Raw genomic sequence first — 27,607 nt, 5'->3', positions numbered from 1 at the left:
TTGGAGACAGAGACAGTGTGAGATAGAAAGAGAAGTGGACCAAGAACATCTGAGGAAAACATGGATCGTGTGAGAGAGGTGGATTAAATGAGGTCACAAACTATGGAAACCACTGAGTACAATAGAACAAGTCTGATTATGATTTCTTATCAACTGCCTTTGTAAAACATTTTGTAAATGGTAAAGAGACTTTATGGACACCCTGTATTTTAGGCCGAGTTGCTCTATTTCCATTTTTACTCCTCAGTCTGATCAAAAAGACAAATCTGAGAAGAAACTGGGAAAGACACATGACCACAGAGACTTTAGAAACATATCTGCAAAATATCGACTAAATCTTCCAAATCGGACTGATAGGAACCGATATATCGCTCATCCACACTTTAAAGACAGAAGCACATTGTCACTTCTTCTTTACATTTGCATAGAGTTCATCTAAACCAGGGACTTGTGCGGTGGCATTTTCTTTTGATACTTGGACCTGGGAGTACACGGTCTCCTCTTGTTCTGCGACGTCTTTAGGGCTCAAATTAGAAAAGTCTATTTCCCCATAATGCACTTCTTCCTCTTCCTTATCAGTCTCCACAAATGCTCCTGTCTGTAAAACAAGACACTGAACAGTCATTTGACCCTTAACTTTTCTCATCACATTTTAAATACTCACTTGTGATTTTTTTGATCTGACAGACCTGGGAAAAAAAAAAAATATTTACATAGATTATCCTAAAAGTCGTGTATAAAGAAATAGAGAGACAACAAGACTAGAGATGTGTTACTTTTGTGGCAGTTCAGCCTGAATAAGAAAACAAATGTAAGAGGAAGAAGACAAACATGTAAATTGGTACATGTAAGTATTCATATTACTTTACACATTACTTATTGTTGGAGATAGAACAAGAATTAAGCTACATCCCATATATTTTTGATATTACAGAGTTGGATTTTCATTGGATGAATATTAACTCAAGTTATTGGTTTATAGCACAGACTTGTTTCATAATACTTACATAAAAAACACAGCCAGACAAAAGACTATTATGAGTCCAACACCTGCTCCAAGAATGGCCTCCCACGGTACAGCAGAAGAGCTGTTTGTTTCTGCCCAAAACATGTATTTAGACGATTTACAAGAAAGTAAAGTCAGTATTGTACTGAAGTATTATAACATTCAAGTGTCTGCTTAAATTAGTCATGCACCTTTTATACTCAGTGTAATGTTTTGAGATGATTCATGTCCAAGTGTATTTGAGGCCACACAATAGTACTGTCCCTCTTCAGTGAGGTTGAAGCTGTACGTGTGTCCCTGGCTGACATTGGCTGGTCCCTGTGAGCTGTGTCTGAACCAGGTGAAGTGGTGGACAGGAGGCTTGGCTCTGCTGGAGCAGCTCAGCGTCACTGACTGACCTGCTGACAGTGAACCGGACGGACTGACCTCCACTGAGGTGTTTTTAGGACCATCTGAGGACAGACGGGTAAGTTTAATGCCATAATGTGGAACAATTCAGGCACAGCAGTAATATCTCAATGTAAACAGACTGAATCCATCAGTGTGTTTCACTCACATGAGACACAGAGTCACTTTACTGTCGGCCATTTTGAATCCTCCACTCACAGGATACGCTGCATTACACTTTATCATTAGTCCATCATGGGCGTCTGTCAGAGTGATGTTCTGTGTGATTTTAGTGGTAAATGTCCCGTTGGTCTCTGTGATGTGGACAGTGCCTTGGTGGAGGTCCCATGTGAGCTGAGGAGGGGCGTGTGGACAGGGAGTGACAGCTGAGCAGGTTATAGTCACCACCTCTGTCTCTGTCTGTTTACCAGAGACTTCTATTGTGGGGCTCCAGGGAGAGTCTGAGAAGAGTAAAAACATTTGGGGAGAACATTACAATCTAAAAAAGGCAATAAACCAAGACCTAAGCTGATGCTCGTCAGATGGGAGTGGAGGCTATTTACTGTGCACAGAAGTAGAGTGAAAATGTCATTCAAACATTCAAACTTGTTTATAACAGGTGTATGTTAGAACCTGATGACAAAACTAATGTGGAAAAGCAGTTTGTCCCTTTGAATATAAACCTGTGTCAACAAAATACTGTTTGATTGTAAAACAAACTGCTATTCAGAGATGAAACTGTAGAAACAAACATTGGAGCTGATTGAATGTAAATCCTAAACAGTGAAATACACAGAATATAAGAATAAAAGTTTGATTAAAATTCAGACAGTAGAATATTCAATTGGTCTTGGGTTTTGCACAAACTATTTTGTCCCTTTAAAAATGAGGTAATGTGTAAAAAATAAAGACAAAACATGAAAAAGGTTTCATTAACCTTTGAATAAATAGTAAAAGTGTCTTACCTCTGACTTTTATTTGAAGAGAGTCACAAACAGCTGTGGCCGAAAAACCACTGTTCTGTACTCTGAAGTAATATTTGTCATCGTGGTTTTTGCTTAAATTATAAAACATTGTGGTGCAGTTTTTGTTTTTCAGGTTCCCAGTGAAATTCATGGGATAAGACTTACTGGAGTCTCTACTGACGGAAAATGTATTCTGTGAATCTGTACTGTACTCAAGATCACCTTTAAACCAAATGCCAGTGACAGGGTCTGCAGTGTTTATGTCTTTAGATTTAGTTAAAACTTTATAGGTGCATGGGATCCACAAACAGGAGCCACTCAGAGCCTCCATTGGACTTGGAGTTTTAATGGACAAATGATTTCGTGGACGACAACCATCAGCTCCTGTAAAACATGCACAGGGTTAAAATGACAGTAACAGAAAATGCAGAGTACACACAGGTGTTCACCATGTAATCATTCATGTCATGTTTATTCTTACAAATACTGAATATAAATACACATTATAAATGACTGGTGAATACTCTTTATTCTCATGTTTAAAAATAAGAGAATTAAATAAACTTAACTCACCTGAACACAGCAGTAAAAGTTGTATAATTTGAATGAGCATATTCATTATAGCTTCAGAATTAAAAATAAAAAAAAAATAACTTGAGCTGTTAGTGCTCTGCTTAACGAACCTACTCCAGAGTCGACAGTGAATCTCTTAATCGTCTTTGTGAGTTTTAGAATAACAGTGACTTCCTCTTCGTGACGGTCTCCAACTTCTGTTTTTTTTGTTCTTATCATCTGACAGACAGATCAAACCACAAAGAGAAAGGTGAAGTTGGCAGCACCGTGGACTCAACATCATAGTCCACTGTTCATTCATTTGTTTTTACTATTCACAATAATTTGTACTTATGTTTTCAAATATTTGTAAATCTAATGTAAATCTACTGTATGGAACAATTAAAGCTTCCATCTGTAAGTTTATTCCATCACAACACAGAGTCATGGAGCTGTGGGCTGCTCCTGTGGCTGCACATCACAGCAGCATCTGCACCAACATGATGATGGAGACAAATACTACGTGTTTCACCGATTAATAAAATAATAATTGGAGAACGAAGTAATAACAGAGCAAATAAAATAGAAGGGGAACATTCTTCTTTAACAGGAAACACGGCACAATGAGCACATTTTGAGACTCACACTCACTCTTCACACTTACAGATAGAAGTGTGAAGAGGAAATTCAAGTTTAGGTTGTGGGTTTGCCCTCTGGTCTGGTGAGGTTAGACTTAATAATAAATACATCAATAATAAAAATAATTAATAAAACACTTCAGAATATACAGATGAATACTGCTGTGTTGTTTTTTGTTGTAGCAGAGAAGCATGGCAGCAGCAGCTCGATGTATCAGTGTAACTCCAGTGGTTCTACTGTTACTGCTTTGTCCAGGTAAGAGAATTATTGATGCTACATGTGCAAAAACTTTAAATACAAATACTATTTTATTCTTTAAAATTGGTAAATATTTGCTTACAGTTGTCCTGGGTGTTTGTGATGTGAAATCATATTTGAATGTCACGACGCCAAAGTTTCTTAAATCTCTGAGTGGATCATGTTTAAAAATCCCCTGCAGCTTTACACCTGATGAGTCTCATGATGATTCACCAGTGTTTGGTGTTTGGATAAAAAGTGATTATGACTTTGGCCCAAACTCAGAAAATGTGATCTTTAACAGCAGTCTGCAGAACAACACATGGAAATTACTGGAGACCTGAAAAAGAAAAACTGTACGACTTTGTTCAATAATTTAACCTCCGAGTATCCAAACAAGTATTTCTTCAGGATTGAAAACCTGCCTTTTAAAAGTACAGCTGTTTGTGACCCTCTTAATATAACAATCAGTGGTAAGTACTTTATATATTCTATGTGTGGTTCATAGTTAAGTAAAGATGTCAAATTGTGATCAGGTGACACTTGAATCCAGGTGATATTCAGTGTCTATTATAGCAAGAATAAAAAGGCCCTAGTTAATACGAATAAAATCTAAACTTTATTGCAACATATGGACCCACAACAAACATCATTTAAAGACAGATGCATTTTACATTTTATTTCTCCTTGTTTATAATCATTCTGCAGACTCTCCCTGGAGCCCCACAATAGAAGTCTCTGGTAAACAGACAGAGACAGAGGTGGTGACTATAACCTGCTCAGCTGTCACTCCCTGTCCACACGCCCCTCCTCAGCTCACATGGGACCTCCACCAAGGCACTGCCCACATCACAGAGACCAACGGGACATTTACCATTAAAATCACACAGAACATCACTCTGACAGACGCCCATGATGGACTAATGATAAAGTGTAATGCAGCGTATCCTGTGAGTGGACGATTCAAAATGGCCGACAGTAAAGTGACTCTCAGTGTCTCATGTGAGTGAAACACACTGATGGATTCAGTCTGTTTACATTGAGATATTACTGCTGTGCCTGAAATGTTCCACATTATGGCATTAAACTTACCCGTCTGTCCTCAGATGGTCCTAAAAACACCTCAGTGGAGGTCAGTCCATCCGGTTCACTGTCAGCAGGTCAGTCAGTGACGCTGAGCTGCTCCAGCAGAGCCAAGCCTCCTGTCCACCACTTCACCTGGTTCAGACACAGCTCACAGGGACCAGCCAATGTCAGCCAGGGACACACGTACAGCTTCAACCTCACTGAAGAGGGACAGTACTATTGTGTGGCCTCAAATACACTTGGACATGAATTATCTCCAGCCATTACACTGAGTATAACAGGTATGTCATCCTAAAGTGCCATATTGTAATCACTGGTTTTAAACTCACCAGGCATTCTCGAAGTTTACATTACATAAGAGAAAAAAAAAGTTACCTAAATCCAATGTGTGAATTAATATTTGACTCAAAAAGTAATGTGCAGTGCTCCAGTGCAGAGTAACAAAAGAGACATGGTAACAAAAAACTCAGTCCTGATTTTAACACATATGTCAACCATCTCCAAAGATGTTCCACCAATTAAGGGGCAATGATTCTGGTGTTTTTTCTTCTGAATTCAATGGGTTTTCACTCATGATCACAGTGAACAAGAGGGGGCCGTAAACGCATCCTTGTAGAACACATGTACATTTTCAGAATGACACTCTTAAACTTGACACTGCACTATATCCAGATGCACTGGGATGACTTCAGTCCACTGTAGCTCAGTAGTTTGTCTGGTTTATTGGGCCCAACATCTACCAGTATCTGTACATTTCTAATTCTGTCACTGTTTTATAAAGAACAAGCTCTTTTAGTGGTGATCTGTCATGGGAGGTCATTCTTGGAGTTCTGTTGGTCATCTGCTTGGGTCTGTTTGGTGAGTAAACTTGTAAGAATAACTATTTGTTTACATTTTTCTGTTTGCATAGGATTGTTTAGTGTGATGTGACTTCTGGGTCTGAGGCGCATCAGTTGATTTAAAACAATAGACAACGGACATTTCCTCTATTTTTGGTGACAGCACATTTGGTTTTAAAAATGATTGCAAACATTTAATACTAACAAGGTTATAAGTGTGACAGAAAGTGTACAAGACTGAATTAAGTAGCTAGACTCTAACTTTGAACTCACTATGACATGTAATTAACACAACTTGTCTGATGGGTCAAATGTAGAGATGGAATTTCCCCACAAGTGCAATTAAGTCTAGTTTGACATTTGAATATTGAACTAACCTAAAGATGCATGTCCTTGTACGGTGGGTGGAGCCAGAGGAAAACATGTTTTAGTGCAGGAGTGTCCCAACTTTTCTCATTAAGGGCCACATATAAATCACAGACGATTTGTTTATGGCAATTAACGCATTAAAACCGACAGAAGAACAGGCTGCTCAGGGAGCTTGTGCATGAATGACACACAGAACAGATTGGAATAAAGTAAAATATATTTGGTGAAAGTCAAAACAAAGTGGCATACCATTTAATCAAATTACATTGAACAAAATTAACGTTTTAAACAACAACAAAAAGAAGGCAGTTCTTTGTCAAAGATTTTGACTTTGTGTGAGAGTTCAGTTTATTCTTTTTTTTTAGGATTCAGTTCAGGTTCAGTTTGTAATCACGCAAATCCGTAATCCACAGTTCGCGGAGCAAAACAAAATATATTAGTCCTACCAGCTCGCCATCAGTAGAGAATCTGTTTGGTCCCATGAAAAAAAACCTGACCTAAAAACAAGGTCAAAACAGGATCTCATTTCAGTTACCGTAACATTTTAACATTCATAATAAAACAGTTGCGCAACAACTCAAGACTACACATTACACCGACAAAACCGCCAGCAGTGAGCAATTAGATTAACAATATATATCAATTACATTAACAGAATGTATCAAAACAGCATAACAGCGCTGCCGAATTAAAGTTAACACATTAAAGTTAATTATAACATGATGTTTCATTCATAAATTTTAGTTCATGATTGCCGTAATTCAAAACAAACACAAAAATACTCGCATTCTTAGCGGGATTCAACACGCGGATACGCGGAAACAAACCGCGACTTAATTTACGCCAAACTCGGCACTGGCTTTAAATTTAGGGGATTTCAATGATATTTAAGATTGAAAACGTTTTGGCAAAACTCACCATTGAGTCGTGTGTGAGAAGAAGGTAAAAAATAATGTTTAAAGCCGAGTAGTTTTCATCCAGTCCAAACGCCAGTTGCACAGACACAGTGAGAGCGGAGTGGGAGGGGCGGAGGAGCAGACAGGTGGGAGGGGCGGAGGAGCAGACAGGTGGGAGGGGCGGAGGAGCAGACAGGTGGGAGGGGCGGAGGAGCAGACAGGTGGGAGGGGCGGAGGAGCAGACAGGTGGGAGGGGCGGAGGAGCAGACAGGTGGGAGGGGCGGAGGAGCAGACAGGTGGGAGGGGCGGAGGAGCAAACAGGTGGGAGGGGCGGAGGAGCAGACAGGTACAGAGCTGCTCCAGTCATTTATTCGCCAACCAATTGGGAGTGAGCCAATCAGGGTCGAACACTGACTAGGTAAGGGTAACCCTAGATGGAAGGGGTTACATTAGACTGAACCACTAGACCTTTACTCATGCTTACATCCTCAATGGGACACATTAGATACTTGATATGGGCTTGTTAAAGTAGATTTTCAGTAATGTACAGTAAAAAGTACTGTTTAAGGTAATATGGGCCAATTCACCTGGAGGCTTGAGGGCCACAGTTTGGGCATGTCTTTTTTAGTGTGTTTTGTAAATACTGTGTAGCCCTGTGGTAAAATGAGTGTTACCTTGTAAAAGAAAAAAAGTTAACATGTATTATACAGTGAGATAAATGTCTGAATAGTGATTTCAATATAGTCAATAAAATGTAAAAACAGTTCATGTACTATTTCGTTAAAATGTAGTTATTTAGTTAAAATCATATATTATTTAGTTAAAATCATATTACTGGAGCTTTATGTATCTATCCTCATGTTTACTATTATTCTTATGTTATTAAATTGTATTAGTCACTGGGGGTATTGGCTCCGTATAGTCGATGCTGATTGGCTGATAGCGCGTAAGGGGCGGCACGTGACCTTATAGTCGATGCTGATTGGCTGATAGCGCGGCGGCACGTGACCTTACACAGAGATAAGTGCGGGAAAGAATGACTTCCAACAAAGATGGTGTAAAAAAGGACAGTGAAACTATTATAATCGAGTTTCAGGAAGAAGACTTGCCAAAGAAAGTGATTTTGGGGTTTATGAGCTACCCAGTCAGGGTTTATGTGCCAAAGCCATTGCGATGTTACAATTGTCAACGATTTGGCCACACAGCAAGGAGTTGTAGTCAAAAGAGAAGATGTGCCAGGTGTGGTGGTGACCACGAATATGAGAAATGTGGGTCAGGCATACAACCCAAGTGTTGTAGCTGTGGGGGCGCTCATAGTGTGGCATATGCTGGATGTGAAGTTATGAAAAAGGAGCAACAGGTTCAGAAAGTGAGAGTGGAGAGGAAGATCTCCTATGCTGAAGCAGTGAGATTGACGAGAGAAAATGTCCAGAGCAATGTACAGAACAATGTGAGCAGGCAGGGAGCACCAAATGTCCAGATATTTCTGCAGCCGGAGAATACTGGTATTTTCATTGATAAAATGGCACTAGTGACTTTTATTGCTGGAGTAATCAACAGTACAGCAGAGATCAAATCAAAGAATGAGAACATTCAGATTATAGTAAAAGCAGCAGCTAATCATCTAGGACTGGTAAGACTGACATGGGAAGAGGTGAGGGAGAACCTCGCCAAGCAGTCAAGTCAGGAATCATGATGTTGTTTGTTATAATGGTGCTCATTCTCCAATGGAATGCAAGGAGTTTGCTGGCTAATGGCCAGGAGTTTAAGCACTTCATTAAACAATTTACAGTTTTACCTGATGTGATCTGTGTCCAGGAGACTTGGCTTAAATCTTCTCTTGATTTTCAATTTATGGATACTCGACTATCAATTCAATTCATTTATTTTTGTAATGCCCAAAATCACAACAACAGTTGTCTCGAAGGGCGTTCATGTTTTGGTTGATGGGGGAAACCGGAGTACCCGGAGGAAACCCATCCAGACACGGGGAGAAACATGAAAAACTCCACACAGAAAGGCCTGGTGACCCGGGGATCGAACCAACCTTCTTGCTGTGAGACATGAGTGATGGCACTCAGTCACCGTGCCGCCAAGACACAAAAAACAAAACAACAGGAAGAATCAGACACAACAGGAAAAATCAGACACAACAGGAAAAATCAGACAACATAAGAAATCGGCCATTTTAATTATTATATCTTACTAACTGCCTTTGTATTTGTGTTTATGTTGTACAGTTCTCTCACAATCATGCACAAACTATATTCAACCAGATTAAAAACTGTATTTTTTACAGACGTTCATCTGTGAATCTTACTGTTGTTTACCTTCAGACAAATATCAGAATTGGTTCTTAAATCAGTATCTCCATTTTAAAAGTATAAACTGTCCTGTTTTGACTTTGTAGCTTTTGTAATTTGCATTTTGGACCAAATATTGAAAAGTTGATGCCATGGGTACTGTACTTGTGTGACTGTAACTCCAGAAAATATTGTTTTTGTGTCAAGACCAACAGAGGTACAGTCTATGGTTCCAACGTTTTACAATTCTCATAAAATATTCAAATAAAAAAGGCAGAGTTCAGTACACATTCACCCGTCATGTCACTGGAGGAGCAGAAAGATTCAAGTAACAACTTTGTGAAACACGTTTGAAAAACACAATAATGGTGCAGTATTTCTCAGGTGGTGACAGTCAGGACAAAGGAGATCTTTGTCAATAATGTTTTTTTCTATTAATGTTATTCAGGTTCTTGTTTTATGGTGCCATTTTGAGGACTTTTCGTTATTCAGAAGATATATTTTGTTTTGAATTGTTAATTGCTATGGCAACCGTCCTAACTTTTCATCATCGTTAAACCCAAGGACACCTTAATCGTACCATGAGTTTTTCCTGTATCTTGTCTCACTGCAGATAAAGGTCTTATATTGCACAAAACTGATTCTTGTGAACTTTACGCCATGTGAAAATATGACCTCATCAAAAACAGACCTGGAGTTGTGTTTTGTTTCATTCACACATGTTTGAGTCACACTTTATTATTAGTCTGTTACATCTCCAAAGCTCAAGATGCTCTGTTCCACTTTGTGATGTCATGGAGCTCCTTTTTACCTTTCGTTCAGTAGAGCTTTAAAACTACACGTCTGAAATGATCCAAATGATTCTAGTGAAGGTGTGTGGAGTTTAAAAACACAGTGGAGCACTTCCTGTATCACCACATGATGACATCACAAGGTGGAACAGACAGTTTGACTTTGAGAGAATAACTCAACTTAAATATACAGGGTTTATGCAGAGAAACAAAGCACAAATCCAAGTCTGTTTGTGGTGAGGAAACTTTATAACATAGATCAGAAAATAGTGTAACATGGGCCTTTAATCGTGAGGATCTTTGCATGAAATGAATCCACATCTGTGACATCGTGGGTTTGATGTTTTTTATGGTGGATTCTCTTTCAAGTGTTTAATGTCATCATCTGTCTCCATTTGAAGATTGAAAAGTTCCTTGTGAACAGAACAATAGGAGTTTTCCCCTGCACATGATTAGTATTTTACAGTGTTTATATTGAATAGATTTGCATTATTATTATCTAGTATTACTATTGTTCCTTATAAATCTGATTTCCTGACAATTCACTTATGTTCATCCATGTTTTAGTTACACTTCCTGGTCAAAAAAATAAAAAAGTCACCACCTGGATTTAACTAAGCAAATATGTCGTCTCCTCCTGCAGTTGGTTCGGTCGAGGTTCAGCAGAATGAGGTCAGCTGACACCTGAATATACTGAATGACCAGGTTATTCCATCAATGGATTTACTCTTCCCTGATGACACGGGGCATATTCCAAGACGACAATGCCAGGATTCATCGGGCTCAAATTGTGACAGAGTGGATCAGGAGCATGAGACGTCATTTTCACACATGGATCGTCCACCACAGAGTCCAGACCTTAACCCCATTGAGAATCTTTGGGATGAGCTGGAGAAGCTGCAGCGTCAGACTCGACCATCATCAATGCAACAGGTGAAGAATTAATGCAACACTGGATGGAAATAAATCTGTGACGCTGAAAAAGCGAAATCGAAACAATGACGCAGTAAATGTGACGTAATCAAAGATAAAGAAACAAACAAATATTAGAGTGGGACTTTTTTTTTTTGTTAGTGACTTTTTTTTGGACAGACAGTGTAGTAGCAGAAGTAGTAAAAGTAGTAGTAGTACTAGTAGTAGTGGTAGTAGTAATAGCAGTAGTAGTGGTAGTAGTAGTAGTAATAGCAGTAGTAGTAATAGTAGTAGCAGTTGGAACAGTAGTAGTAGTAGTAGTTGAAGTAGCAGTAGTAGTTGAAGTAGCAGTGGTAGCAGTAGTAGAAATAGTAGTAGTAGTAGTAGTTGAAGTAGTAGTAGTAGTAGTAGTAGTAGTAGCAGTAGTAGTAGTAGCAGTAGTAGTAGTAGTAGTAGTAGCAGTTCTAAAAAAGCTCTTATAAAATCATAACATCAAATTTTAGTTGTTCTCATTTTCTCCAGAAGAGGGAGCCATTTCCCTGTGACAGCAGACCTGAGTGTGGGTTAGTCCTGGGTAGTGTCGAGTAGTAGTGGGTGTAGTGCTAGTAGTAGTAGTAATAGTAGTAGTAGCTATAGAAGTAGTAGCAGTAGTAGCAATAGTAGTAATAGTAGTAGTAGTAGTAGTAGCTATAGCAATAGTAGTAGTAGTAGTAGTAACACTATAAGTAGTAGTAGTAGTAGTAACAGTAATAGTAGTAGTAGTAGTACTAGTACTAGTAGTAATAGTAGTAGTAGTAGCAATAGTAGTAGTAGTAGTAGTAGTAATAGTAATAGTAGTAGTAGTAATAATAGTAGTAGTAGTAGTAGTAATAGCAGTAGTAGTAGTAATAGCAGTAGTAGTAGTAGTAGTAGTAGTAATAGTAGTAGTAGTAGTAATAGTAGTAATAATAGTAGTAGTAGTAGTACTAGTAGTAGTAGTACTAGTAGTAGTAGTAATAGTAGTAGTAGTAATAGTAGTAGTAGTAGTACTTAAACGCTCTTATAAAATCATAACATCAAATTTTAGTTTTTCTCATTTTCTCCAGAAGAGGGAGCCATTTCCCTGTGACAGCAGACCTGAGTGTGGGTTAGTCCTGGGTAGTGTCGAGTAGAGGTAAGATCGGGCCTAAAAAATCCAGCCCGACCCGACCCAGGCCCGCGGGTATTAAAGCCCGACCCGGCCCGAGCCCGACCAATTAACTTGATTTGCAGGCCCGAGCCCGAAGCAAACCCGAAATTTCATATTTTATTTGTGAGGATAAATAAAAAAATAAAGAACCAAACTAAGTTAAACATGCGTAAAAATAAGCCTACTAATAAAAAACCTTCGCGACTAACTACTGAAAATGGTCTAAGGTCCTGACAGCAAAAGTCCATGCACTTGTCTGTGATGGTCTGCTCAGCGCGAAGAGGTGCGGTCTTTGGGACAAATGATAATATAGATGTTTGACGATCATCACTTTTGCCAGTACAGCTGTTTAAATGCCTGCTCAGCGTCGAGGTGCCAGTCTTTTTGCTCTCGTATGAAAGCAAAGCGCCACATTTACTACATTCAGCGAAGCCAACGCAAGTTTCTGTAGCATTTTCAACAATCAATTTGAAGCCACACCTCACTCTTGCCGGTGCGTGTTTGCCTTTTCAGTTCCTCTGTCTTTAGTTTATCCTTTACTTCTTGCTGCTCCATATCAGGGATACCAGGTCAAAATAGATGCGGACTTGTGGAGGGGAAGAGGGGGCGTTCACGTGCGCAGAGTGTGCTCTGGCTCTGCGGCTCCTGTTTAGTAGTTAAATAGCAATTCCCTTACAGCGCCTTCTCTGTTTTATCCAAATTATTTTTTTATAACAAGTATTCCTAAGTTTAGTATCCACACATTGTTTTAGTATACATTTTTATAAACATATATTTATTTTAAAAAAGTCAGGTAGAGAGAAGCCCGAGCCCGACCCGAACGTAATGATTGACATTTTAGGCCCGACCCGGCCCGAAATTCGGGTCGGGTCGGGATCGGGCTTAAGATCTTACCTCTAGTGTCGAGTAGTAGTGGGAGTAGTAGTAGTTGTAGTAGTAGTAGTAGTAGCTATAGAAGCAGTAGTAGCTATAGAAGTAGCAGCAGTAGTAGCGATAGTAGTAAGAGTAGTAGTAGTAGTAGTAGTAGTAGTAGTAGTAGTAGTAGTAGTAGTAGTAGTAGTAGTTCTTAAACGCTCTTATAAAATCATAACATCAAATTTTTGTTTTTCTCATTTTCTCCAGAAGAGGGAGCCATTTCCCTGTGACAGCAGACCTGAGTGTGGGTTAGTCCTGGGTAGTGTCGAGTAGTAGTAGTAGTAGTAGTAGTAGTAGTAGTAGTAGTAGCTATAGAAGCAGTAGTAGTAGTAGTAGTAGTAGTAGTAGTAGTAGTAGTAGCTATAGAAGCAGTAGTAGCTATAGAAGTAGTAGCAGTAGTAGCAATAGTAGTAAGAGTAGTCGTAGTAGTAGTAGCTATAGCAATAGTAGTAGTAGTAGTAACAGTAGTAGTAGTAGTAGTAGTAACAGTAATAGTAGTAGTAATAGTCGTAGTATTAGTAATAGTCGTAGTAGTAGTAGTAGTAGTAGTAGTAGTAGTAGTAGTAGTAACAGTAATAGTAGTAGTAATAGTCGTAGTATTAGTAATAGTCGTAGTAGTAGTAGTAGTAGTAGTAGTAGTAGTAGTAGTAGTAGTTGTTGTTGTTCTTAAACGCTCTTATAAAATCATAACATCAAATTTTAGTTTTTCTCATTTTCTCCAGAAGAGGGAGCCATTTCCCTGTGACAGCAGACCTGAGTGTGGGTTAGTCCTGTGTAGTGTCGAGTAGTAGTAGTAGTAGTAACTATAGTAGTAGTGGCAGTAGTAGTAGTAATAGTAGTAGTAATAGTAGTTGTAGTAGTAGTAGTATTTGTAGTAGTCGTCCCATACTGGCCTTTTGGCTCTTTGACTGTCCAGAGCAGGTGGGGACAGGGAGGTGTTAGGTGGGGGCTGTTTGGGCTGTTTGGGCTGTTTGGGCTGTGTTTTGAGGGGAACTCCTCAAAGTTGTGATGTGAGCGTCTCATGAAAATCCTGCCTAAAAAAACAGGAGAAAATGTCAAGAGGACTGTAAGTTCCACTATTTAGAGGAGCTTGGATTCCTGGTGTCCGCCTGGGAACAAGTTCAGTTTTGGTGGAGCCACATCAGGATCCTCTTCTGTCCTCCATGCCCTGGAAGTGGGACTAGTAATAACAAAAAATATTTGTATGTAATAATTGTTTGACAACATTGTGATAAAAAGACAGATTTTCTTCAGTTTATTACTTACTCAGGTGAATGTGGCAGGATAGTCTCTCCTCCGCTCACTGCCTCATTCTCCTCAGCACTGTCCACCTCTGTGGACACACCTTCCTCTCTGAGGGGCTGTGGTGTCTTGGGTACGATCATTGACCTCTTCAAACAGTTCTTTGCTCCTCCTGTCCTAGAAGCTGGACTGTGACCTGCTCCTATCACCTCCTTTCTTTTGCCCCCAGTGCCTACAGCTCTTGAAGTTTCCATGACAGGGTTTGTTGTAAAAAAACATCAAAACATGATTTATTTGTCTGGCAGTTGCAATAACAATGTTGTAATAAATTCTATAAAGGTAATTATCAATGAACAATGTGTTTTGTACATACATGCCGCCTGTAGAACAAGGAGCTAGAACATGGGCTGTCTCTAAATGACTAACAGCACATTTTATTTGGTGCTTTATTTTTTGCCAATGAATTTGTCCACAATGCATTCATAATTTAGAGCTTTTATGTCTAATGCAGTATTTTACATATACATACACTAGATTAGTATTTTATTTGCAGTATAGTAAAGGATTGTATTTCTGGCACTCCAAAAACGTCTACTCGCACCAGTACTTCAACTCGCGCCAAGTAGCTTTACTCCTGTGAAATAGATTGGCGCCTGTAGAGTAGTGTCTACTATAGAACTAATAATAATAATAAACTCATAGTTCTGTCCTCTGCACTTTTTTACAGAGAGAGCAGATTTACTGTAACATATAAACCTTCTTTTCACACTAGCTGTTATCATTTAGATTATGAAATTTAGTCTTTGACGCCACTTTCCTGGAGTGAGAGGACCGCAGACCAGCTTTGTCTCCACCCTCCAGCCTAGCGTCTTTCTTGTCACGACAAAGTCCGTCTCCTTTTTTACCCATTTTCATTTTAAAAACATGTTCAAATAACAGACAACCTGTTCAATGTTCTAAACAAATTAAACAATGTCCAAAATGTCGATAAACTAAGTGATACTTCCACTACTACTGCGAGCGTCCCCAGAGTGACGCCCCAGTGACTGGAAGAATCCCAGCGACACCTGTGCTCTGATTGGTCATCTTCAAGAGACAGTGTGAACACGTTACTTTAATAACAGTAACACATTTAAAGAGCCTCAAGCCTCTGCTTTGAGACGCCGTTTGAATTTACATGTGAGCACAAATTGTTTCGGAGTTACGGTAATGGAAAGTCTATCAGATATCGGATCTATCAGCAGCGATAGCTTTCGACGCTACAGGGTTAAGGAAGGATTGTCTTTCCTAACAGAAATTGCTTCTTTAACTCTCCTCTCAAACCATTTCTTTTCTCTGGCTCAGATCTGAACTTCACTCTCTTCAAAGGAGAGGTTAGTGTCTTTGAGATGGAGATGAACAGCAGACTGTGGTCCTGAGGAGCTCTCTCTCTCTGTGTTGGTCCATTCTCTTATGGAGTGTCTGTTTAGTTTCTCCAGTGTAACGCTCACTGCACTCTTCACTACACTGAATGGAGTAGACTTCATTACTTTGTTTATGTCTTGGGGTTTTGTCCTTTGGATGGATCAGTTTCTGTCTTAAAGTGTTTGTAGGTTTGAAATAGACAGGAAATTCACACGGAGTGAAAATTCTTTGGAGTTTTTCAGACACACCTGCTGTGTAAGGAATAGTTAAACCTTTCCTTTTGGGTTCAGATTCCCTGTTGTCCTGTTTTTTAGCTCTTAGATCTACTGAAGGCCCAGTTTGGACATCCACAAGCAGAGAGGGATTTGTCCACATGTTCCTCCTTCACTTTTCCCTCTGTGTTTGTGGGCACCACTTGAGCTCTGTGTTGTAGAGTAGGGATAACTCTGAGTTTGTGCTGCAGTGGATGGTGTGAATCAAACAGCAGGTATTGGTCAGTGTGTGGGGGCTTCCTGAAGACTTCTACCTGGAGACACTGGTCCTCTCCTGTTGTTACTGCACAATCTAAGAAGGACAGTTTGTTCTCCTTGGCTTCTTTCTGTGTGAACTGAATCCACAGCATTAATATGTGAAATGTTCCAGATCTTGAATTTAGATTTTGGTCCAGTTGTCCTCCACATATCGATACCAATGTGTGGGTGGAGCCTGGAAATGAGTCCAAAGCCTCCTGTTCAAATTGTTCCATGTATAAGTTTGTCATAATCGGTGAGACCAGTGAGCCCATGGCACAGCTGTGGATTTGCCTGTAGACGTTTCCTCTAAACTGGAAATGTGTGGTATTTAAACACATTTCCAGCAGTTTGCAGATTTGGTCCGGTGTCAGTTTAGTTCTCTCTTTTAGCTTAGTGTCCTGCAGTAGCCTCCTCTTTGCTGCCTCCACCACGACTGATGTGAGGAAACAAGTTAAAAGAGGTCACATCAAATGAAACCATGGTCTCATCTGAATCAAATTGGAGATGTTTGATTTTGCTGATAAATTCTGCTCCTTCAGATGTTTGGCCACATTGTCTGTGATGGAGTCTGTGCTACAGACAATGGGTCTGGGGTGTGGTCCTTCTTTGTGGATTTGTGGGAGGCCATAGATGTAAGAAATGGACTCACCAGTTTAGAGTCTGTAAAACAGCTGTCTGTCAATGACCTCCTCCTTCTGCAGCTTCATTAAACCGTCTGTGATGTTTGAATATTCTGAGGTTAAATTATTGAACAAAGTCGTACAGTTTTTCTTTTTCAGGTCTCCAGTCATTTCCATTGGATATGTGTTGTTCTTCAGACTGCTGTTAAAGATCACATTTTCTGAGTTTGGGCCAAAGTCATAATCACTTTTTATCCAAACACCAAACACTGGTGAATCATCATGAGACTCATCAGGTGTAAAGCTGCAGGGGATTTTTAAACATGATCCACTCAGAGATTTAAGAAACTTCGGTGTCGTGACATTCAAATATGATTTCACATCACAAACACCCAGGACAACTGTAAGCAAATATTTACTCATTTAAAAGAATAAAATAGTATTTGTATTTAAAGTTTTTGCACATGTAGCATCAATAATTCTCTTACCTGGACAAAGCAGTAACAGTAGAACCACTGGAGTTACACTGATACATCGAGCTGCTGCTGCCATGCTTCTCTGCTACAACAAAAAACAACACAGCAGTATTCATCTGTATATTCTGAAGTGTTTTATTAATAATAAATACATCAATAATAAAAATAATTAAGTCTAACCTCACCAGTCCAGAGGACAAACCCACAACCTAAATTTAAACTTCCTCCTCACACTTCTAACTAAGCGTTCGCCTCAAAATGTGCTCATTGTGCCGTGTTTCCTGTTAAAGAAGAATGTTCCCCTTCTATTTTATTTGCTCTGTTATTACTTCATTGTCCAATTATTATTTTATTAATCGGTGAAACACGTAGTATTTGTCTCCATCATCATGTTGGTACAGATGCTGCTGTGATGTGCAGCCACAGGAGCAGCCCACAACTCCATGACTCTGTGTTGTGATGGAATAAAGTTACAGATGGAAGCTTTAATTGTTCCATACAGTAGATTGACAAATATTTGAAAACATTATAAGTACAAATTATTGTGAATAGTAAAAACAAATGAATGAACAGTGGACTATGATGTTGAGTCCACGGTGCTGCCAACTTCACCTTTCTCTTTGTGGTTTGACAAGAACAAAAAAATACAGAAGTTGGAGACCGTCACGAAGAGGAAGTCACTGTTATTATAAAACTCATAAAGACGATTAAGAGATTCACTGTCGACTCTGGAGTAGGTTCGTTAAGCAGAGCACTAACAGCTCAAGTTATTTTTATTTTTTAAATTCTGAAGCTATAATGAATATGCTCATTCAAATTATACAACTTTTACTGCTGTGTTCAGGTGAGTTAAGTTTATTTAATTCTCTTATTTTTAAACGTGAGAATAAAGAGTATTCTCCACAGTCATTTATAATGTGTATTTATATTCAGTATTTGTAAGAATAAACATGACATGAATGATTACATGGTGAACACCTGTGTGTACTCTGCATTTTCTGTTACTGTCATTTTAACCCTGTGCATGTTTTACAGGAGCTGATGGTTGTGGTAAAATAAATGGTCTCTCCATTAAAACTCCAAGTCCAATGGAGGCTCTGAGTGGCTCCTGTTTGTGGATCCCATGCACCTATAAAGTTTTAACTAAATCTATAGATATAAACACTGCAGACCCTGTGACTGGCATTTGGTTTAAAGGTGATCGTTGGTCACAGTATACGTTTTCAGTCAGTGGAGACTCCCGTAAATCTTATCTCATGAATTTCACTGGGAACCTGAAAAACAAAAACTGCACCACAATGTTTTATAATTTAAACAAAAGCCACAATGACAAATATTACTTCAGAGTAGAGAACAGTGGTTTTTCATCCACAGCTGTTTGTGACTCTCTTCAAATAAAAGTCAGAGGTAAGACACTTTTACTATTTATTTGAATGTAATAATAAAGAAAATGCATTAAAACCTTTTGATGTTGATAGATTTATTACTTTTTTGTCATTGTAAAAACAGCTGATGAAATTGCACTTTGTCACTTCCTCTGATGTGCACAGACACAGACACAGAGGAATTATGCAGCACATTGATATCTGTTGGAAAAAAACTTTTTTAGTCTTTTTAGTTTGTGTTATCATCGATCTGTAACATTCTCCTGAGGGAAAAAGATCAAATATGTTTTTATTTTATTTACAGTACTTCTTTTGCAAAGGGACAAAATAGTTTCTGCAAAACCCAAGACCAATTTTAATCAAACTTTTATTCTTATATTCTGTGTATTTCACTGTTTAGGATTTACATTCAATCAGCTCCAATGTTTGTTTCTACAGTTTCATCTCTGAATAGCAGTTTGTTTTACAATCAAACAGTATTTTGTTGACACAGGTTTATATTCAAAGGGACAAACTGCTTTTCCACATTAGTTTTGTCATCAGGTTCTAACATACACCTGTTATAAACAAGTTTGAATGTTTGAATGACATTTTCACTCTACTTCTGTGCACAGTAAATAGCCTCCACTCCCATCTGACGAGCATCAGCTTAGGTCTTGGTTTATTGCCTTTTTTAGATTGTAATGTTCTCCCCAAATGTTTTTACTCTTCTCAGACTCTCCCTGGAGCCCCACAATAGAAGTCTCTGGTAAACAGACAGAGACAGAGGTGGTGACTATAACCTGCTCAGCTGTCACTCCCTGTCCACACGCCCCTCCTCAGCTCACATGGGACCTCCACCAAGGCACTGCCCACATCACAGAGACCAACGGGACATTTACCACTAAAATCACACAGAACATCACTCTGACAGACGCCCATGATGGACTAATGATAAAGTGTAATGCAGCGTATCCTGTGAGTGGAGGATTCAAAATGGCCGACAGTAAAGTGACTCTCAGTGTCTCATGTGAGTGAAACACACTGATGGATTCAGTCTGTTCTGGTGATCAGTTGTTGAAAATGTATTAAAGGTGCATTGTGTAACTTTTTGGGTGGGGAATGTCCTCCTCTCAATGGAGATATAATTACTTTGCCCGATATGTTCCACATTATGGCATTAAACTTACCCATCTGTCCTCAGATGGTCCTAAAAACACCTCAGTGGAGGTCAGTCCGTCCGGTTCACTGTCAGCAGGTCAGTCAGTGACGCTGAGCTGCTCCAGCAGAGCCAAGCCTCCTGTCCACCACTTCACCTGGTTCAGACACAGCTCACAGGGACCAGCCAATGTCAGCCAGGGACACACGTACAGCTTCAACCTCACTGAAGAGGGACAGTACTATTGTGTGGCCTCAAATACACTCGGAAATGAATCATCTCAAAACATTACACTGAGTATAAAAGGTGCATGACTAATTTAAGCAGACACTTGAATGTAATAATACTTCAGTACAATACTGACCTTACTTTCTTGTAAATCGTCTAAATACATGTTTTGGGCAGAAACAAACAGCTCTTCTGCTGTACCGTGGGAGGCCATTCTTGGAGCAGGTGTTGGACTCATAATAGTCTTTTGTCTGGCTGTGTTTTTTATGTAAGTATTATGAAACAAGTCTTGAAAAGCTGCTTTTACTCTTGGACTTTACTGTGCTATAAATCCATAACTTGAGTTAATATTCATGCAATGAAAATCCAACCCTGTAATATCAAAAATATTTGCCATGTAGCTCAATTCTTTTTCCATCTCACAACAATAAGTAATATGAATACTTACATGTACCAATTTACATGTTTGTCTTCTTCCTCTTGCGTTTTGTTTTCTTATTCAGACTGAACTGCCACAAAAGTAACACATCTCTAGTCTTGTTGTCTCTCTATTTCTTTAAAAACAACTTTTAGGATCATACATTTTTTATTTATTTTTTTCTAAGGTGTGTCAGATCAAAACGTGAGGCTTCAAAAAAATCACAAGTGAGTATTTAAAATGTGATGAGAAAAGTTAAGGGTCAAATGACTGTTCAGTGTCTTGTTTTACAGACAGGAGCATTTGTGGAGACTGATAAGGAAGAGGAAGAAGTGCATTATGGGGAAATAGACTTTTCTAATTTGAGCCCGAAAGACGTCGCAGAACAAGAGGAGACCGTGTACTCCCAGGTCCAAGTATCAAAAGAAAATGCCACCGCACAAGTCCCTGGTTTAGATGAACTCTATGCAAATGTAAAGAAGAAGTGACAATGTGCTTCTGTCTTTAAAGTGTGGATGAGCGATATATCGGTTCCCATGAGTCCGATTTGGAAGATTTAGTCGATATTTTGCTGATACGTTTCTAAAATCTCTGTGGTCATGTGTCTTTCTCAGTTTGTTCTCCTCAGATTTTTCTTTTTGATCAGACTGAGGAGTAACAACAGGATGTCTGAAATACAAAAATGCATCCATCCATCCATTACATCCATTTTCTTCCTCTTATCCGGGGCCGAGTCGCGGGGGCAGCAGTCTGACTAGCGGCTCCCAGACACATCCTCCAGCTCCTCCGGTGGGACCCCAAGGCATCTGGTTAACATGAGTAATATGTGCACCAGACCAACAGGTGGTGCTGTTGCCTTATTATTGTCTGAAGCACTGAAGAAATGATTTGTACTAAATGGCATCAAGTGTAAATGCAACTGAAACATCCTCCTGCCTCTATCCTCTAATCCTCTGCTCCTCTTTCCTCTGCTCCTCACCCCTCTGCTCCTCTCTTCTCTACTCCTCTGCTCCTCTCTCCTCTGCTCCTCTCCTTTCTACTCTTCTGCTTTTCTCTCCTCTGCTCCTTTCTACTCTCTCCTCTGCTTCTCTGCTCCTCTCTCCTCTGCTCCTCTCTCCTCTGTTCCTCTGCTCCTCTGCTCCTCTCTGACGTGGTCCAGGTGAGGTCAGCAGGGAACAGGTTTCTCTTCTGCCACCTACTGGTAAAAAAAGAGTCTAATAAAGTTACAGATTGGCAAGGCAAGTTCATTTGTACAGCACAATTCGTACACAAGGTAATTCAAAGTGCTTTACAGAATAAGAAAGACATTAAAATCACACAAATCAAAACATAAACATTTAAAATTACCATTAAAAGAGAAGAGTGCAGAAAAAAACCCTTTCAGTCATATCCCCAGATAAACAGAACTGTTTTGAGCCTGGATTTAAACATTGTCAAAGTAGAGGCCTGTCTCACATCTTCAGGAAGACTGTTCCAGGTTTTAGCTGCATAAAACTGAAACGCTGATTCCCCATGTTTAGTCCTGACTCTGGCACCAGCAGGAGGCCGGTCCCTGAAGTCCTCAGAGTGTGAGATGGTTCATATGGCACAAACATGTCAGAGATATACTTTCGTGCTAGGCCATGGAGAGACTTATACACAAGCAGAGCTGCATTAAAGTCTATTCCTTGAGCTACAAGAAGCCAGTGCAGAGACCTGAGCACAGGACACATGTGTGAAGTACTTCCTGGTTCTAGACCTGAGCACAGGACACATGTGTGAAGTACTTCCTGGTTCTAGTCCTGACCTGAGCAGCAGTGTTCTGGATGTTCTGTCCTGTCTTAAGGCTCGTTTGGAGAGGCCAGTGAGCAGGACGTTACAGTCGTCTAACCTACTGCAATGATATGTACAATTTGATTGGACATTTTCAGTTACGCTATGAGCTAGGTAGATGGCGCTACAACCACCACGCAGTCTACAGCTGACAGGTAATGTGGCAGTTGAGAGACAGTTGACCAGTACGTGACCGAGCTCAGAAGCAGAAGAAAGGCGTGTGAATTTGGAGGGCTAACAGATGCGTTGATAAAAGACAGACTTGTTTGCGGAATTCCAGATAATAGTCTACGTGAAAGTCTATTGAGAGAAGAAAATTTGGACCTAGAAAAAGCGATTAACATATGCCGAGCAGCAGAAACAGTGAGAACGCAAGCAAAAGAACTGGTCAGTGAGAGTTGCAACGTCGATGCAGTGAGAAGAGAAGAACGAAGAGCAGTCAGGAAGAAAAGCATCACTGCCAACGTCAAGAGTGAAACAAAACTAGCGCACAGAGACGTGGAAGGAAGGGCATGTAGTCGATGTGGCACGCAGCATCCTCCCAGAAAAGGCCCCGCATATGGTAAAGTATGTAACAATTGCAACAGTAAGAGCCATTATGCAAGACAGTGCAAGAGTCAGGCACCACACAGCAAAGTGCATACAGTGAATGAGAGTGACTCTGAGGAATTTTATGTGGATGTAGTAACAGAAAAAAATACAGATAAGAAAGATTGGATGCTGAAAAGTGAAAGTGAATGACACAAACATTGTGATGAAGTTAGACACAGGAGCTCAAGCAAATGTGATTTCAGAGAAAGTGTTTTAACATTAGACCCAGACTTAAATTGCATGCGACAAAAGTGAAAGTGAGTGGATAATTCAGTAGCAGCAATACCGGTTAAAGGAAAATGCATGGTCAAAGTGACACACAAAGACAAAGAACATACACTTGCATTTATAGTAGTGCCAGGGAACGCACAGAACATATTAGGATTATCTGCTTGTGAGAGACTGAATCTAGTCAAGAGTGCTAGCAGTGGAAAATCCGTTTCAGGGTCTAGGCTGTCTTCCTGGAGAGCATACCATCCAAGCCGACAAGAAGGTACCACCAGTCATGAATCCATGCCGAAAAGGGCTGTTTGCTCTTCAAAAGCCATTAAAAGAAGAACTGGACAGGATGGAAAGACTAAGAGTGATCGAGCAAATTGATGAACCAACCGATTGGGTGAGTTCTCTAGTCAATGTGAATTAAAAGAATGGCAAGTTTAGAGTTTGTAGGGACCCAAGAAATTTGAACAGAGCCAAAAAACGAGAACATTTCAAACTATCCACTAGAGAAGAGATGTCGTCACAGTTCGCCAACGCAAAGTACTTCAGCAAATTAGATGCGTCGTTTGGATTTTGGCAGCTGAAATTGGACAGTGCAAACTCAAAATTATGCACGTTTAACAGTCCATTTGGCAGATACCGATTCTTGAGGTTACCATTCGGCATAGCCTCAGCACCCTGAGGTATACCACAAAACGATTCACATGATCTATGAGCATCTGGAAGGTGTTGACACGTGACTGAACATGACAGTAGGCTGAAATGTGTCTTAGAAGCAACAAGAAAAGTAAACTTAAAACTGAACAAAGAGAAATGCCAGCTGGGCATGAAAGAACTGATATTTGTTGAAGACATTCTGAGCAGTGAGGGTGTTAGGCCTGACTCCAGAAAGGTATTGGCGATTGAAAACATGCCAAGACCGCAATGCAAGAAAGACTTATAAAGGTTCAACGGGATGTTAAACTACCCAACATACCCAATCTCTCTGAACACATGGCACCACTGAGACAACTAACAGAAAATCACACTTGAACCAGTGTTGAAATTCTATGATCAAGCCAAGCCCATCAGGATCTCATCCGACTCTTCACAGAGTGGACTAGGAGCTGTTCATCTACAGTTGTTTGATGAATGGCAGCCAATTGCATATGCATCACGCTCAATGACAGACACGGAGACACGTTATGCACAAATGGAAAAAGAGCTGCTGAGTATAACATACGCCTGTGAGAGATTTCACCAGTTCGTATCAGGACAGGAAATTAGTGTGGAAACCGATCATAAACCATTGAGTGTATTGTTTCATGTTATGTGGACATGATCACAAGTGCCTTACCGGTTTCTGATGTCAAGATGGATCTGATAAAGACAGAGACAAACAAAGATCAAACTTTGAAAAATCTGCATCAATTCATCACAGCTGGATGGCCCAACACAAAGCAGGATTGTTCACTAGATGTCACAGAATATTGGAATTGCAGAGCAGAGTTGTCTGTAGTCGATAACATCGTCTACAAGGGCAGTAAGATCATCATTTCGCAGTGCAACATCAGGACCTGGAGAATCCATCATCTGAGGCAGCAGTTCCTGTTCAAGAACAACCCCTCAAGATCCTCAAGAAACATAAAACCACCTGAAAGACTGAAACAGATTTAGAATAGTGTTGTCAGGATGTGGTAATCTTCTTTGAAATATAGTTTAACTTTGTTTAATGGATTTAAAATAAGACAATTACAAGAGAGTAACTGTAAGGTTAAAGTAAGTTCATAAAGTTAAAAGGTGTGTGAGTTATTATTATGAAAGTATAATACTTTTACTTAAAGAAGGGAGATGTAATGATATGTACAATTTGATTGGACATTTTCAGTTACGCTATGAGCTAGGTAGATGACGCATGCGCAGAAGCAGAGCCTGTTGTTGGAACATGTGAGTTTTCAAGTAAATGCTTTATTGAGTGTACATCTGTAATATGAGTGCATTTAATAGATGAAGCTCATTATCTTCAAGTACTGGTGTGTTTATTGAAGAACCCACAACACAAACAAAACATCTACTGGACACAAATGCATGGATAAGTATCCCTAAGTCTGGCTTTGACAGTTTACCTTTGATTTTTGTAATGCTTTTTAGGTGGTAAAAAGCTGCAGATGTTATTGATTTGATGTGGCTGTTAAAGTTCAAGTCTGAGTCCATTATTACCTCTAGATTTCTAGCCAGATTTGAAGGTTTTAGAGAGAGAGACTGGAGGTGACACTTTCTCTATGTTTCTGTGGACAAAGATGATGACTTTAGCTGATGAGTTTAGCTGAAGAAAGTTGTTTTTCCTCCACACACTGATCTGTTGATGCAGTGAGTGAATCCACTGGTCCATATTCACCTGCTGCAGTGAGACATAGATCTGAGTGTCATCTGAAGAGCTGTGGTAGGACATATTATTGCTGTGTATTAACTGTCCTAACAGCAGCATGTAGAGACTGAACAACAGGGTTCCCAGGATTGAACCCTGGGGCACCCCACAGGTCAGGGACATTTTATCTGAGACACATTTTCCAATTTCAACAAAGTACTCCCTGTTTTCTAGATAGGACTTGAACCAGTTTATTGCCTTATCACAGATGCCCTCCCAGTCCTCTAGTCTCTGTAAGAGGATCCCATGATCCACAGTGTCAAAGGCAGAACTCAGATCTAACAGGATCAACACTGAGACTTTGCATCAGTGTTCAGGAGGATGTCATTTGTCACCTTGATAAAAGCAGTCTCAGTGCTGTGGGTCTAAAACCTGATGGAAAATATCCATTGTTGTTCATTTGGACAAAGTTAATAAACTGTGGGTAAACAACTTTTTCAAGGACTTTGCCTAAAAATGGCAGATTTGAGATTGGTCGGTGATTGTTCAATATCGTGGCATCAAGACTGCTCTTCTTTAGGAGAGGCTTGATAACCGCAGTTTTCAAAGCGCTTGGGAATGTTCCAGATTGAAGTGACAAGTTAACTATGTGAGTGAGTGGTGACAGCAAACTGTTGAGCACAGAGAAATTTAGTGGGTAACACATGGAGGCAGCATGTAGATGAACTCAGACTGGTGACAATCTCTTGGACAGTTTTGTCAGTTGCAGGTGCAAAGTGACTCAACTCTAAGTGTCCAGGTGGTGCTGGGGTGTTATTTGCATTGTGGAATTGATGGGATTTTTAATGCCCTGAACCTTGTTGTTAAAGAACACTGCAAACTCATTGCACTTAGATGTGGAAAGTAGTTCTAACGGGAGCAGATCTGGGGGGTTTGTTAATTTGTTTACTGTTGCAAATAGGACACGAGTGTTGTTACTACAACTTCCAATAATGTCAGAAAAATACCTTTGCCTTGTTCTACATAAACTGTGGTTGTACATGTGCATCTTTTCGCTGTAAATCTCAAAATGAACCTGAAGCTTTGACTTGCTCCATTCCCACTCTTCCTCCAGCACTGACTTTTCTGTGCCCTGACCGAGTCATCATTCCTCCATGGCGCTTTCTGACCATCTTGAACCAATTTCCTTCAATTTTCCTTTCCCAATTTCCTTCAATTTTCCTTCATTGGGGCAATGATGTCCAGAACAGAACACTCGAAGTCACAGAAACACTTGAAGTCACAGATTTAAGCTTTAATTGTTCAAACACTAGATTTAGATCAGATTTACAAATATGTGAAAACATTATTAGTCCAAATTATGGTAATTACTAAAGACAAATGAATAAATAGTGGCCTATCATGTTGATGTTGACAACTTCACCTTTTTGTTTGTGCTTCTGTCAGATGATGAATACAAAAAACAATTTTAATTATTGTGTGAAATACAGAAGTTGGAGCCAGTCACAAAGAGGAAGTCACTGTTATTATAAACTCATAAAGACGATTAAGAGATTCACTGTCGACTCTGGAGTAGGTTCGTTAAGCAGAGCACTAACAGCTCAAGTTATTATTTTTTAATTTAAATTCTGAAGCTATAATGAATATGCTCATTCAAATTATACAACTTTTACTGCTGTGTTCAGGTGAGTTACGTTTATTTAATTATCTTATTTTTTCAAGCAGGACTTGTTAAACGTGAGAATAAAGAGTATTCACCACAGTCATTTATAATGTGTATTTATATTCAGTATTTGTAAGAATAAACATGACATGAATGATTACATGGTGAACACCTGTGTGTACTCTGCATTTTCTGTTACTGTCATTTTAACCCTGTGCATGTTTTACAGGAGCTGATGGTTGTGATCCAAAAAGTCCAATGGAGGCTCTGAGTGGCTCCTGTTTGTGGATCCCATGCACCTATGACGTTTTACCTCTAAATACAGACATAAACACTGCAGACCCTGTCACTGGCATTTGGTTTAAAGGTGTTCTTAGGTTCATGACAGATTCACAGTATATGTTTTCAGTCAGTGGAGACTCCAGTAAGTCTTATCCCATGATTTTCACTGGGAACCTGAAAAACAAAAACTGCACCACAATGTTTT

General features: G+C 39.6%; 1 protein-coding gene across 1 annotated transcript in view; it reads right to left on the bottom strand.

Annotated features, from left to right (window-relative positions):
• Positions 1-403: 403 nt before the first annotated feature.
• LOC117388127 (sialic acid-binding Ig-like lectin 7) overlaps positions 404-27,607 on the bottom strand; it is a 47,074-nt gene continuing 19,870 nt past the window's right edge. The window contains exons 7-9 of the mRNA XM_055230295.1: positions 1,008-1,098; positions 665-689; positions 404-598 (exon numbers count right to left, since the gene is read on the bottom strand). Of these exons, the coding sequence (XP_055086270.1) occupies positions 404-598; positions 665-689; positions 1,008-1,098 (311 nt within the window). The remainder of the gene's footprint in view (positions 599-664; positions 690-1,007; positions 1,099-27,607) is intronic.

The sequence above is a fragment of the Periophthalmus magnuspinnatus genome, chromosome 20 (genome assembly GCF_009829125.3).
Source record: "Periophthalmus magnuspinnatus isolate fPerMag1 chromosome 20, fPerMag1.2.pri, whole genome shotgun sequence".
NCBI classification, from domain to species: domain Eukaryota; kingdom Metazoa; phylum Chordata; class Actinopteri; order Gobiiformes; family Gobiidae; genus Periophthalmus; species Periophthalmus magnuspinnatus.
This window is presented reverse-complemented; position numbering and strand designations above follow the sequence as displayed.